The sequence below is a fragment of the Otolemur garnettii genome, unplaced genomic scaffold (genome assembly GCF_000181295.1).
Source record: "Otolemur garnettii isolate 467f Iridium unplaced genomic scaffold, OtoGar3 scaffold00005, whole genome shotgun sequence".
In the NCBI taxonomy this organism is placed as follows: Eukaryota; Metazoa; Chordata; class Mammalia; order Primates; family Galagidae; genus Otolemur; species Otolemur garnettii.
The window spans coordinates 46,247,302-46,262,984 of NW_003852400.1; the positions used below are offsets into that span (position 1 = coordinate 46,247,302).

At 38.7% G+C, this 15,683-nt stretch overlaps 1 protein-coding gene across 1 annotated transcript in view; it reads left to right on the plus strand.

Annotated features, from left to right (window-relative positions):
• EMB (embigin) overlaps positions 1-15,683 on the plus strand; it is a 52,800-nt gene that overhangs the window by 29,009 nt on the left and 8,108 nt on the right. The window contains exons 3-7 of the mRNA XM_012812664.2: positions 79-265; positions 493-581; positions 9,905-10,032; positions 13,059-13,335; positions 14,140-14,173. Of these exons, the coding sequence (XP_012668118.1) occupies positions 79-265; positions 493-581; positions 9,905-10,032; positions 13,059-13,335; positions 14,140-14,173 (715 nt within the window). The remainder of the gene's footprint in view (positions 1-78; positions 266-492; positions 582-9,904; positions 10,033-13,058; positions 13,336-14,139; positions 14,174-15,683) is intronic.

A 15,683-nucleotide genomic window follows, 5' to 3' on the forward strand; every position in this document is an offset into this window, starting at 1 on the left:
TGTTAATAACTTAAAATGTATTACATATTGAATTTCACCCAAATGTAACTGTCACGTTTTGTCTTCTTTGTGCTGTAGAATATTCCACTATGCCGATAGAGAAAAACATCACGTTAGACAGGCCTTCTGCTGTGAAGCTCATATGTGAGCTGACAACCTCTGGAGATCTGAATTCAGTAAATGTGACCTGGAAAAAAGGTGATGATGTGCTTGAGAATAATTATCCCACCAGTGCAACAGGAAATATCCTATATACCCAATACCTGTGAGTATAAAACACTTAAACCTCTGTTGCTAGGAAAAATGAGCTCCATTCCAAATATTTTAGTTGACAAAACATTCTTTCTTTTCCAGTCTTCTGGATGTTATGCTAATATTTAGATTTGCATATTTACCGGATCTCTATTTTTACATTTTGATTAATGGTTACGTGTTTTCATTGAGAAGGTTTTTGAGAACTAAGCTCTTATTAACATCTTGTCTTATCTTTAGGTTAACCATCAGTAATAGCAAACAAATGGGAAGTTATTCTTGTCTCTTTCAAGAGGAAAAAGTACTAAGGGGAACATTTAATTTCAAAGGTCAGTATTAATAACTTGAGGAATAATTAATATCTTTGGCATTTTGTTCTTAGATTTCTGAGTCTAGCCCTATTTTTAAATTAGCATTACAACAATAAGCATAAAACAACTGAAGGAAAATGTTTCCCACTGAATCACAAGAGGTGGCCTTCATAATGGTCTTGCATCTCCCATCTACTTCCTCCTGATTCCTTCCACTCCCCAATTCAAAGCACGTTTAGTTCAAAAGGCCACCCTACCACATTATTTATACATCATATCAGTCTCTTGAATTTATTTATTTGTTCTCTAAATTTGAAACTTTTTTTAAAACGTTAGGTTAATGGTAGGGTACCCATGATTAGGTTACCTGCCTTGCTTCTGTAAGGTTGAGGTCTGCATTGCACTGTGTCTTTCACCCAGGAAGTGTGCCCTGCACCTGTGCAATGTACCCGCTGGGCGGGAACATACCCAACCCCCTTCCCCACCCCCCATTTGAATTTAATTTAGTTTTTTTTCATCTGATTATGTATTTGTTAAACTAGTAATTTCAAATTAGTACTGAGTGCATGTGATACTTATTTTTCCATTCTTGTGATACTTTGCTTAGGAGAATATTCTCCAGAGCTTTGAAAATAGTCCTCCAGGATGGTGCCTGTAGCTCAGTGGGTAGGGTGCGGCCACATACACAGAGGCTGGCAGGTTCAAACTCGGCTCAGGTCAGCTAAAACAACAATGACAACTGCAACAACAACAACAAATAGCTGAGCATTGTGGCGGGCACCTGTAGTCCCAGCTACTTGGGAGGCTGAGGCAAGAGAATCGCTTAAACCCAATAGCCAAAAGTTTCTATGAACTGTGATGCTATGGCACTCTATCCAGGGTGGCAGCTTAAGACTCTGTCTCAAAAAAAAAAAAAATATATATATATATATATATAAGAAAATAGTCTTCCAAATTTCTAAATTGTTATGCTCCCATTGTGTGAGAATTTATTTTGTTTTGATGTTCTATACCAGTGGCTCCAGGAAGTGGAATTTTAGGGATTCATAAAGTTTAAAAATAAATCTGGAGATGCACAGAGGATTGCCCACTTTTTGTCTTGAGAAGAAAGGACATTTAAAAATATTTACAAACCTCAGAATGTCATCCACAGCTCTCTCCCATGGGAACAAACAAACCAAAGTATTTTACTATTATCGTCATTAAACCAAAATGTCAAAGGTCTCAATCTCATAATAAAGGTTAGTTGTTTGAATCAGATAATTGTTTTCATGAAAAAGTATTTTGTGGTGAATTAGTGAACTACGGTATCTGCACTGGTATTTGGGAAATGGAATCTGTTACCACATTTGTTACTTTGGGCTTTGTTTTGAGTTAATTCAGGAGGGAACGTGAAGAGTGTTCTCTGCTCTTCCTAAAAGCTCTCCTGTCTGAGAATAGATGCCGCCCCCAGGCCCCACCAACAGCAGCATGCCCTGCTCCCCCCCAGCCGTGGCTCAGGTGGTTCACTATTACGTCCTTCACTGCAGTCTCTCACGGACTCACTTCCTTTGCCTGGTTTTGGAATTATTCCAAGTTGGTAAATCTAATTGTATTTATACATTTGATCTCCCTAAAGGCAGATACATAGTGCCATTCTGCGATTGTTTTGATCACGTATATTCGTCCTTAACTTCCCTTCCTCTGTTAGCCCCATTGAACCCCGTGGAGGAGTAGACACACGGTGCACATTTCCTTTCTGTTTCCTTTGCTTCTGCATTTCACTCCTTTTTCTTCTTGTTTGCCTAACCTTCCTGGCCTACTCTCTTATTCTCTCGTTTCCTTCTCATTCCCCCATTTTCCCTTCTTTCCTTCCCTCCATTCTTCTCCCCCTTCATTCTTCTTTTCCTTTCTCTTTTTTCTCTTTTCTTTTCTTTCTTTTTGTTCTCTCTTCCTTCCAAATGGGCAGAAAAGAGTATCAAACACCCATGCATTCAAAACCCCCAGAATCATGTTTTATTAAGTCTTTTAAATGTATGTAAAGAAAACTTATAGGTCCCAAGGAAATGCTCATCAAACCTTGTGACTTAAAGCGCTCCCTGGAGGTTCAGTTTTCAACACTGATTTGTTTTTTTTTCTTTAGTTTTCCTTCAGAATAGCGCTGTTGTCTGGTAATATGTGCTAATCATGCCCACTTAAAGTTTAAATATTAAATATTTTACATTTTTTTCTGGTTAGCTGTCTTGTAGTAAGTTACTTATATTATTATATGGAAGTAATCATTCTTGCCTATAATGTGAAGGTTAACGGACACATTTTACTTTTCAACATACCAGTGCATTTAACGCCAAATGTTCTTGGGGAAGGACTCTTAACTCCTCAGCAATATTGAGAAAACTAAGATGATGCTAGCTGGGGCCAGGAACACGAACACAGGGCTTAAGTTTTAAACCAAGTCTCTACTGAATGCAAAGAGTCATTGAATATTTACTTTTTGTTTCCAGTTTGCTTAAAGCACTTTGGCTATTTTGTTTTTTACTGCCCATTTCACTCTATTATGATTTTTAAGTAGATACTATAACCTAAAGATATTTATAAAATTAATAAGGCGGTTCCTTCTGGATCTTTCTTGATAAAACAGTTCTCTATAATTCATCTGAATTGAACACTGCTGGGAGCAATAATTTTAGTTCAGTAGAATTTAAAGACATCTACAGAATAATTCATGTTATAGTTATTTAATTAGCTCTTTAAGGCTTATAGAATGGTGACTATTTCTGTAAATGTTGTATGATATTCTTTCTCTACATGGTGTGTTGATGGTTTTTTTTCTAAAGAGAGCAATGACCTTTTCTTAGCATTACAATTGAATGTAGATGAAAAGTTTTTGTCCTCTATTTTAAATTGAGCCAAAACTTGTTTTCTGCCATTGACTACATGAGTCAACTATAGTGCATGAGTCTGAACCTTCAGAATGATTCATCAGCAAAGTCCCTGCTTCTGTCCTTAGGGGAGCCGGGTGATGTATTTCTAGAAGATGGTGAAAGAGTCTCAACATCACCGATTAGTACAAGGCAAAAACAAAACAAAACTAAACGAAATGCCCTGCTGACATTGCATGTTTAGCTTCTGATACCAGGACAGGGGAGATGGCACAGGTGCACCCTGGAAGCTCGCAGCTGCTCATGTGTTGGTGGTAACATTGTGCTCAAGAAAGATGAGTGATGGTCCACAGTGTTTCTCAGTACTGGGTCAAGTATTCTGAGTAACTGCTGAAAACTACTCTGAGTATTCACATAATATGCACCAACATTAACCTCTCTTAGTAGAAAGCATGTAGACATTTAGTTGGCAAAGAACAAGAACTCTTGGAGGTCACAGTGAGATGTGATGGTACAAAATGCTAAGCAACCTGTCATGGCTCAGCAATCCGTCTTCCCCAAAAGTATCCAGAAGTATGAAAAGTAGCATCATAGAATCAGCTGTAACTTCTGAATCCCTCTGGAGAAATTCAGTAAACAGTCTTTGACGATATGGTTATCAGCCGTATGTAGCAGAGCAGAGGAAGGGTTTATGTTACTTTAGCCATTAATTTAGGGCTAAAGAAAACAGAAGAGATGGAAAGAAAGCAGAATTTTGGGCTCAGCTTCCCCATGTCAGCCCTTGGTCATTGTCAGTCATCTGCCGTCTATAGCCTGATCTTGATATTAATTGGGGTGGTTTCATAGGATAACCATGTGTTCCTCCCCAAATCTCATAGAACCCCTACGGTTTTGTGGAAAAGCCCCTTGCTGCTGTCAGTAGGCATTCCAAGCACGTGCCTCACGGAGACTTTCTGAAAACCAGCCTATTTTCTGTTGTGGTTTCCTCCCACGTATTATCTTTCTTCCACTTTTTATTCTTCGCCGAGGGGTAAATTTCAATATTTGATCCTATTTCAACACACATTTTCCTGCTAAAGCATGACCTAGATGCCAGAAAGAAGCGTGCTAACATTAAGAAATAGGATATCTGGGAGATAAACAACCTGGGAAGGCAGAATCTGTGCCCTTCACTGGTGCCCACCGCGGCGCCTGCACTTCAAAGCCATGTTTGTGTTCAGGCGAGCCTGGCCTGGCCCTCGACATCGTTGCACTGTCCCAGAGCCGCACTGATATGAGTTCTGTGTCTCCACGTGGAACTCAGCAGGCTGGGCTCAACTCCAGCTGAGCTCTGGAAGGAAGCCTGGAGCTTCAGAAAGAATCCCTATTTTGCCAGCCCCCCAGCCCTGTTTTATCTGCAGGCCTTTAGTTAACTCCTCTAAAACAGGGCTGATCTTTCCAAGTGGGATTTTATCCCTCGAATGCGTCTTCATTCTCACATTTCACCAATTAATACAACCACACCAGGTATTTGATATTTTTGGAAAGAGGTATGCTTAGAAATGTATTGAGCTGATAGATTTTCAACCAGTGTGCCGTGAAAGGATCTTAGGTGTGCTGGGAAAATTTTTAGAGACCATTAATTAAATTATTTTCCAGAGAAGTTCAAGGCACAGTAAGTATATTCTTTTCTTTCTTTCTTTCTTTCTTTTTTTTTTAACTCTTTCTTTTGGGGGGCAGGGATCAACATAATTGAAGTGTGCCATAGAAGTTTAACTACATAGGTTCAAGTGTGCCGTGAGATAAAACAATGTGGAAAAACACTGTGATTGATAGTGCTTTGTCAGAATATTCAAGAATAAGTTAACTGTCACACACCCTCTCACAGCAAAGTTTAAGATATGGGAATATGCACAAAAAGGGGAAACCCAAACACTTCCCTGTAGCCCAGCCTTGGGACAAACCTTGCTGTAGAAATCCCTGGCAGGCTTGACCCATGGACAGCTGGCTGCCTTTCTCTCACTGGGTCTTATCTCAACACGAAGCAGACTAGCCTATTCCTAAACAACCCACACTCAGTGTGCCACCAACTACTCTGGAGAGAAGGCACACCTCCTGCACTAGAAAATAAATAATACTGAGTGTGGGGTTGTGTTCTTTCTGCCTCCAAATTCCTGGTTTTAGGGAGAAAAGTTCTAGTCGATACCATGTAGGACCAATCCAGAAAAATTCTCCTCTCTAGGACTGGAAATTAGGAAGGCTGCTGAATGAGAGGAAAGAATTTGTATACAGGTCAACAGAAACCTCAGTCCACAGACCAGTATCCATTATTGCCACAGCCTCTCCTACCTAGTGAAGAAACTGGTTCTGCTCGGAGAAAAACAAGGCAGAATAAAAGGTAGTGTGGTTTGACCCAATTGAGGGTTTACATTTTTGTCATTTAAACATTTTCGGGTTTCTCAAGAACTTAAGGGGTTTTTCCCAGTTGGGTCTCCTCCCTCACCAGAGGCTCTGGTTGTTTTCTTCTTTCTATTTTGTTCTATCTAATAAAATCCTGTCTTATCATTAAAAAAAATGAGGTTAAGTCACTTGTTGAGTTAATATTAGGACAAATGGATGGTCTGTTCTCTTGGATCCAAGAGTCACTGCCAATTTTTTGACACTGGTTATTTTCCTCAATTACGGTGCTGTCTGGGTCTACAGCTGAGCTCTGAAGGAGTAGGGGACGGAGAAATGGAATGAAACCAGCAAGAGTAGCTGGAGCTGCTTAGAGCAGAACACCTCTAGGAGAGACAATCTCTTTACTGTTGTTTTGCTGTTTTGGCCGGGGCTGGGCTTGAACCCACCAACCCCAGTATATGGGACCAGTGCCCTACTCCTTGAGCTATAGGTGCTGCCCGACAATCTCTTTACTTTTCTTATTTATTTTTATTACAAAGAGAGGTTTTTATAAATGAGAGATTGCAGTTACCCTCTTATTTAAAAATTCAGCTCATGCTCGTTGCATCAAGGTATTATTTGCTTTATTCTGCCTTTTCTTATAAAAACAATGTGTTGGCTCGGTGCCTGTAGCTCAACCAGCTAAGGCACCAGTCACATACACCTAAGGTGGCAGGTTCGAATCCAGCCCGGGCCTGCCAAACAACAATGACGGCCGCAACCAAAAAAAATAGCCGGGCGTTGTGGCGGGCACCTGTGGTCCCAGCTACTTGGGAGGTTGAGGCAGGAGACTCGCTTGAGCCCAGGAGTTGGAGGTGGCTGTGAGCTGTAATGCCATGGCACTCTACCCAGGGGGACAGCTTGAGGCTCTGTCCCCAAACAAACAAACAAACAAACAAAAAAAACAAACAATATGTTGTGAATAGGCAGTTTCCCTTTTATTTTGGGGTTTTATAATACTATGTCAAGTTATTTCATGTGTTCTTTGTCCTTCATATACTACACAGGTCTGGGAACATATTTTTTTTTTTTAAACTTTTTAATAAATTTCTTTTATTCTTATTGGGAAGAGGCAGTAATTAGGCACCCTGATTAAAATTGTTCAGATTTGTACTAAAGTTACATAAGTTACTTTTACAAACATAATTACTATTATACAAACATAATGTCCTTCTACTGCTCTAGCCAGGCATTTGAATAAAAGTGTGGTTAAAACAGTAAAATTTGTTTCAGGGCTTCACTGGAAGTTTTTTACCATGTGGTATTCAAAAAACTGGATTGGTACCATCACCAGCATCTCAGAGCTACTGTTTCTTCATTTTTCTCTTGGCTCAGAGCTTTCTCTCAGAGCTACTGTTTCTTCATTTTTCCCTGTCTCTTGTGGATTCATTTCCTGTTTTTTTTTTTTTTTTTATCATTTTACTCTTTTACAATCTTTTCTCAGACGGACTGGGCAGTCCACCAAGGGCTGGCTTTGGAGCCCTTCCTTGTTCTTGGGTGTCTGCACACAGTCCTGTGTTGTGAGATGTTTTCAGATGAAGGTCCAGTTCCCCTTTTTTTATAGGTCTTATTTCTTTTCTTCATCGTATGGCCAGCTGCTCTAGAAATCATTCTTCCCCAAGAAGATGATCCATCCTGCTAAGCTGGCTAATGATCACTGTGGAGAAAGGCTATGGGCATTACGAATCGTAAAAAACCTTAATTAAGAAAAGCAATCCCAGCTCAGCACCTGTAGCTCAGCGGTTAGGGTTGGGGCTGGTAGGTTCCAACCCAGCCTGAGCCTGCTAAACAAACAAACAAACAAAAAATACCCAGTCATTGCAGTGAGTGCCTGTCGTCCCAGCTACTAGGGAGGCTGAGGCAAGAGAATTGCTTGAGCCCAAGGGTTTGAAGTTGCTGTGAGCTGCGATGCCATGGCATTTTACCAAGGTCAACAGAGTAAGACATTGCTTCAAAAAAAAAAAAAAAAAAAAAGCAATCCCAATGAATCATCACAACAAAAGTTTGGATTTTGTGGTGTTTACCAGGTGCCAAGCACTTCTTCCGTGTTAGGCTGTCTTATTTAATCATATGCAGCAGTATTATAGGATGGGTAGGACAAGCCCCTGCCCTCAAAGCTAGTAACACCAAAACTGTAATTCTAAGTCAAATATTTTCTGGACCCAAATTTTTGTTTTACAATTGTCACATAGTCTTGGCTCCCTCAAACACTCATGCCTTTGAAATGGGTCTGTATTGACCAGGCATTCTTTAGAATCCCTCCGCCTGATGGTGGCCAGTGGAGAGAGAGAGTAGCTCCCGCAGAGCAAGCCCGCTTGCAAGGTCTTGTGGTGAAGTCGGCTCACCAGCGTCTTTGGGCAGGGATGACTGATCAGCTACTGTCCTCAGTCGCACATACCCGCCTCACCTGTCGCCTCCCTCAGAAGCATCCTAGTGGTTCCTTACTAGGTGTTCGTAATCTGGTAGTGGGGGGATTATAAATTCTGATTGGTAGTTCACATCTTCGGTTAGTGTAAAATTGTAGAACATTCAATTTCTTCAAAGCATGGTTGTGGAAAGTGTGGACCACTGACTTACCGAGCGCTTCGTCCCCTCTTACGTAACTGCACCATTCTTGCCTTGTAGGTGACATTCCTTCCTCTATTTGCATCTCTGTATTAGTAGTAGAGCCTCATTCAGCACTCTCCCCGATGAAGGGGAGAAAGATATATGAATTATATTGGATCCAACAATTCAGACCCATTGTAGACCATAAGGAAAAAGAGGAAATTTGCATCAATCACCATTGTACTATTAATTGACTCGGGACGGGAACCCTGTTCTTTAACTCTGTTTTAGCCCTTTTTTTGGTGGTTATGAAAATCATACTTTCATTTTCAGTTATTTCCAAATTATTTTCCTCTTCCTCGTCATTAGTTCACATACCCAGCAAATACCTTGATTGATAGAAACTCAGAAGCACTTGGAAAATGTATTTAATCTAGAAGCCTAACTTTAGCTATTAAAATTGATCTTTCTATTCCTAACCCTAACCTTCTCAAATATGAAATCTAATGTTAACAAGTGAATATTAGTCTATAAAATTTGTCAACATAGTGTTAACAGTTTAGACATTATAATTTCATTCATTCTTTGCCAACTAGCAAACTGAATAAACAAAAGTAACAAAAAAAAGACAAAGCTTGTTTAAAATCGGTAAAAAAAAAAAAATCAACAAAAGTAATCTTTGTTTTTCTATATCTCCAGTAAGTGTGCATTCTATAATATATCCTTCAAGATCAATCAGAAGGAACTGATTTCACTAGGCAGCCTTTTTAAATCACCTTCATCTTAACATTGCTTACGTTCTCACGTTTTAATTTTCTTTACCAAGTTATTTCTATCCTTAAAACTTAATTTTTCCAAATTCAGTGCTTATTTGTATTCTGTTACTATTGGTGTTTGCTTTAAACTTTCTTGACTAAGAAATTTATTAGAACGAATATCAGGGTTTTATTTTTACAAAACCACATGAAAGTGTTTTTTAATCTCATTTTCTTTCTGATGCTGTTCTCTTTCTATTAAATTTCCTTTATTACTTTCTCATGTTCTAACTTCTCCAACTCTTTGCTGGATTTTCATAAGTCTGTGTCAATGAAAGATTTCTTATCATGGAAATTTTGTCTTCTCACTCAAAGGCTATCCAAGTCTAAAACTTTGAAGGGAGTAATTACTCGCAGGTAACTTGTAGGTGAGAAGACAGAAGAGTCTGGAAAAGTTGAAGCATCTTTCTTATCTAAAACATGTAGTGATTTATTATAACACTTTTGTTATTAGGCTCAATAACAGAAGGCCTTTCATTTCTACATTGGAGACAGTGATACTGGAGCTATTTAACCACTACTATTGTTATTACTACTGACTACACCTCAACTACTGTAAACTAGTTTCATTTTATATATAACTGAAACTACATAAAATGATGCATTAACAGAAAATTAAGGGAGAAAACTGCTTCAAATTTAATACACTCCCTTTTCTTAAACTGTTTCAGTAACATATATCTCTCTAAATTATTCTTAGTACCCGAACTTCACGGGAAAAATAAGCCATTGATCTCTTACGTGGGGGATTCTACTGTCTTGACATGTAAATGTGAAGACTGTTTTCCTTTAAATTGGACCTGGTACAGCAGTAATGGGAGTGTACAGGTAAGATCATATATGTTTGATTTGCAGAAAACAAAAACCCATTCATTTCATAAATATGAATATAATATTTGAAATCTAATATTAACAAATGAATATTAATCTATAAAATTTGTCAACATGGTGTTAAAAGTTTAACAGACTGGAAGAGACTCAGAATCCCTGGGACGCTTTAAACTTCTTTTCTCTCGTTCACTAGAATGTATTCATAAAGACAGAACCATGATGGATGGGGTTGTCATCTGATGTTTCAGCGGGTTGCGTTATACTTCTGGAGATTCTCTTCATGTTTCCTTAGCCGGTACTTTGTTTTATAGATTTCACATTTAAAAAGATTATTTGAAAGGAAGTTACAACTCATTTTTAGCTGGCCAGTTTAGGAATAACCTCATCAAAAATAATTTTTTTTTTATTTCATGAAAATAACTATTTAAAAACCCAGCCACCTTTTCTGACTTCTCTCTCCTGAAATATTAATAGTACCATTTTAGAAAAAAAAATGAAAACTTGGTAACTGAAATCCTGGGTTCTATCAGTAAATACCATTGGCCTTTTTTTTTTTTTTTTTGACCTTGGGATATCTAAGGAAAGTCATTTGATTTTAATTCCTATTTTTCTAAGAGAAATGGCTATTTACAGTGCAGATAGTAAGAAAAACTAAGTGATTCAGTAAATCACTTCTGGCTTCCTTTCTTCTTTCCAAATATCCTTTAATGACAGGAAAGTTTAACATTGTGCTTTAGGCAACACCTTCCTCTTGCCCTGGTGCCAGTGAGCATTGGAATCAAAATCCCGTTAAAGGCAAGCTACAGTTTTAGAGGGAACACGAGAGAGTGCAGATCTTACCATGAAACATGAAATTCCTTCTTAGACAAAATTGGTGCTATCATAGACGATTGACAACAGATACAGGACTCAGGGAGTGACCTGTCAGTGGTAACATAGGTTTAATGTTTTAATAGAATAGTTCTAACTAATTCCTATAAGTATATTAAACTATTAATACTTCTGCTGGTCTTATTGTTGATCAGGAAAAGCAATTATGTGTTTATATAAATATTTTTTAAAAACATGTACATTTTTAAAAATAAATAACCACTGTGGTATTTGAAATACACAACTTATTTATGCAAATATGATATAGCAATATGTGAAAAACAACAGCCCAAATCTAATTATATTAAGCTCTGAGAACAGATCAAACCTTAGATCAAGTGGCTTTATTCTTTTTCCAAAATGTAGATCAACCATGTACATCATTAAAATCACCTGAGAACTTATTAAAAATGCAGCACTTTGATTTATCAGCTCTGACTCAGAGAGGGCGCATTTGTAATAAGCATCCCAGACAGTGCACACGGAGCCAGGTCGGTGTAATTTTTTGACAAATAATGAACTCACAGACATTTCTTCCTCAGATAACCCCTGAGAATATTTGTATGCAGATTAGCATTTATTGCGCAGAACAGTTGAGTGATAGAGCAGGGACGGCATCAAACGGCCTGGGATTAAAATTTAATTTAAATAGATTAAATAAAACAGTCTCCGCATAGCTTAGTGCAGTGCTTGTGAGCCTGGGGGAAAACTCCAGCAAGTCACAGATGCCAGCTTGCCAGAGAGAGATAATTTCCTATATGAAAGAACAGAAGGGGTGCAGCCCACCTAGATCCCAGGCCCACAGGGGTTCCTACCATTTCTTATACATCAGCTCCAAAGGTCTGAAAATTGCAACTTCATTTCCAGCCTGGGGAACTCCCATGTTTGGGTGAGTGATCTTCCTTTGTAGGGATGATCAGAAATAGTACCTTCAGGGCTGGGAGTTGTTCCAGTGTGTGCCTGTGCTTGTGGAGGAGGCCATACTTGGCTGAAGAACTAGGCAGAGCTAGAACGTGAAACCCAGATGACTGGACTTTTTCTGGTTTTAATTCTTATATAGCATTAACTCATGATGGCCTAGTCACATTTTTGTAGTTTTCAATATCCAGTGCTAAATCCTTATAGCAAAGTATACTTTTTCCTTTACTACCTGGGAAATCAAACTCTGATAAGACTTAAGCTGTGTTATATATGACTTCCTAAAATTTTTTAATATATCTTTTTCTAGTAAGCAGTTTTCTTGGTACTATCTTACAGCTTTTGCTTAAAACTGTATCATATAGAACATGTGACTTTTTTTAAAAATTAAATCATAGCTGTGTACATTAATGCAACCATGGTGTACAATGTGCTAGTTTTACACACAATCTGAAATGCTTTCGTCAAACTGGTTAACATAGCCTTCATGGCATTTTCTTAGTTATTGTGTTAAGACATTTATATTCTACACCTAGTTAATTTCACATGTACCCTTGTAAGATGCACCGTAGGTGTGATCCCACCAATTACTCTCCCTCCACCCAACCTCCCCCCTCCCCTCCCTCTCTCCTTTCCTCTTCTTCTTGGGCTATAATTGGGTTATAGCTTTCATAAGAAAGCTGTAAATTGGTTTCATAGTAAGACTGAGTACATTGATACTTTTTTTCCCATTCTTGAGTTACTTTGCTAAGAAGAATATGTTCCAGCTCCATCCATGTAAACAGGTAAGAGGTAAAGTCTCCATCTTTCTTTTAGGGTGCATAATATTCCATGGTGTACATATACCACAATTTATTGATCCATTCGTGGGTCAATGGGCACTTGGGCTTCTTCTATGACTTAGCAGTTATGAATTGGTCTGCAGTAAACATTCTCGTACATTTATCTTTGTTATAATGTGGTTTTTGGTCTTCTGGATATATACCTAGTAGAGGAATTGTAGTAGAGGATCGAATGGCAGGTCTATTTTTAGATCTCTAGGTGTTCTCCAAACACCTTTCCAAAAGGAAGGTATTAGTTTGCATTCCCACCAGCAGTGTAGAAGTGTTCCCTTTTCTCCACATCCATGCCAACATCTCTGGTTTTGGGATTTTGTGATGTGGTCTACTCTCGCTGGAGAACATGTGACTTTTCTGCAATCTGACAGAAATGGACTTCATGTCTCCTGACCGTAGGTTCCCGTTGGCAGTCAGCAGAATAAGCACGTGGTGAACGGGACGCACGCGAATGAGACGAGGCTCAGGATAACACAGCTTTTGGAGGAAGACGGGGGATCTTACTGGTGCCACGCGCTGTTCCAACTGGGCGAGAGTGAAGAACACATTGAGCTCGTGGTGCTCAGCTATTTGGTGCCCCTCAAACCATTTCTTGCAATAGTGGCTGAGGTGGTTCTTTTAGTGACCATTATTCTGCTTTGTGAAAAGTACACCCAAAAGAAACAACAGCCCTTGGGTAGGATTTCTTTTTTAGATAATATTATTACTTAATTATGATAAGTACCTACTATGATAAGTGTTACAACTCAATGCATTTCAAGGACTTTAGGGATTTTGAGAAAAATCCAGTTTTCATATTTGGAGCAGTACGTGGGTTGGTAACAGTGAGCAAGGAACCTCTATCCATAGTCTTCTTGTTGCAATTCCTAAAGAGAAGTTTAGTGCTAAAAAGATACCATTTCCCCCCTTTTTTAGGTGCTTGTGAGTCCTTAAGCACAAATTGGGTGATATGTGAGAAAAGTCTGTGATAGCTTGACACAAAAGGTCTCGAAGATAATTATTCTTTTACTTAGATAATTCATTTAAAAAATATTTTCTCAAACATTCTGGAGCTCTCACAAAGAGAGATTGGCCTGTCAGTGTCCTATTTTTGTGTTTTGTAATTTATAGCCTGTGCTTGATCGGTTATGGGGTGAGAAAACAATGGTCCTTTGAGGAAATTGATTTTACATCCTATATTCTTTCCTGATTTTTTACTAAATTCTAACAACGTACATAATGACAAACTCCATCGTATTTTTGAACATATGAGGTAACTACATTAGGCTTGATCACTAATGCCAGAAAGGTCTAGAGTCCAGATGAAGAAGAAGAGGGGGAGAGAGAGGTGTTACCTGTCTAAGGCAGCGTATCTCCCCTTCATTCTAAAGAGGACAAACAGCACAGTGACTTCTTGCTCACGGGGAGGTTTGATTGAACAAATATATTAGATAAAATAATGAACCAAACTTAGTAGGCATGTTTTTCTTTTGTTATGCAGATGGTGGGAAAGAATTTGAACAAATCGAGCAACTGTAAGTATTTTACAAATTATTTTTCAGTACCATACAAATGAATATGAAATCAGATGAAATGTTTGCAGTTAGGAAAGAAAAATCACAAGCATTTATTGTTGTTTTTGTCTGTTGTTTTATGTACACGTCCATGTGGTAAGGAGTGGTATCCTGGTCTACCTGCCTGCCTTAGAATCCATCTCCATCGCTATATATGTCTCTGTGCTTCCATTTTCTCCTCTACAAAGGGGATCTAATAATAGTTCTTACCACATAAAGCTGTTGGGTTGAATGGATAGTGTACATGCACAAATGCTTAGCACAAGCTTTGATGCACAGAAAGTGTGTAATAACCCACAATGAAGCATTATTTATTTAAAGAAAGATTCTCAACTTCATACGTAGGTTCTTTAAAAATACAGTTGCTCTAACCTTGCTGGATCTCTTAGATCAGAAGAACCTTTGGGAGTAGGGTCAGGGCCATCTGTATTTCTTGAAAACATCTATTAGTTGTTCTGATTCTCCATCATGTTGAAAATCACTGGCCTAGAATTTGGTTAGTCGTTATTTGTGAGAGAACATTTAATGTGCCTAAGTCCTCTTACAATCCCCTGTGTTTAGAGTTGAGCGTGAGAAAAGCTGAGAATAAAAGTACAAGGGATGTCATTTGTTTTGGGGAAGGCAGGAGTTCCCATAGAGACTGGTGACCGGAAGGGCCTAAGACTGAGATTAAAGTCTCAGCAACATAGCTAAGGGCTGGAGACCAAGCAAATGAGGCCAGATTAAAGTTGCTGAAAGAAACTGAAGAAATGGGAGGCCTGACCTCCTGTTACTAGCACACTTGGAGTTTGTCCTTACCAGCCAATAGGCAATCTGAGGTGTGAGTCCTACAGCCATGGATGGCAGGAGAGGGGCAGACAGTTGTCATTCACATATCTGTGGACATTATTCACATCATCGTGTTTACTGAGTTCACATATAACAGTTCACCAGTAAGACATGAGCTTCCAAATTATGAGCACAAAAAATTACATCAGGAATCCCATAACCTCAGTTGGGGAAAAGCAGGGTTGTCTTCTATCATAGGCACCCAAGGCAGTCCATTCTCTTCCTGGAGTATGTGGACATCATACTTGTGTTGATTTGTGCTTTTAATCTTTCCGATTCCACTGTAGTGGTCCCCTAGAACATTTAGAATCATACCAAAAATGTGGAAGCCATTTACATATTTGAGGACAGTAAGAACCTTGCCTACATTCTTGCCTTCTTCCAGCTCAGCCTCCCTAGTGTGTCTCTAACCTTCCTCCGAGCTCACAATTGGAGGTTGCATCTGGTTGGTTGAAGACACTCTCTGAAAGGCTGGTGCCAACACCATGTGGAGTGCATGGTCACTTTGAATAATTTAATTTTCACTTATTTGGCCTACAATATTCTTTAATTTTTTTTGCATTGTTCATTAGGAGCAATGGCAAACCTTTTCAATCTGTAGTATAAAAATGAACTTTCCTTCTTTTGTTTGAAAATTAGGATA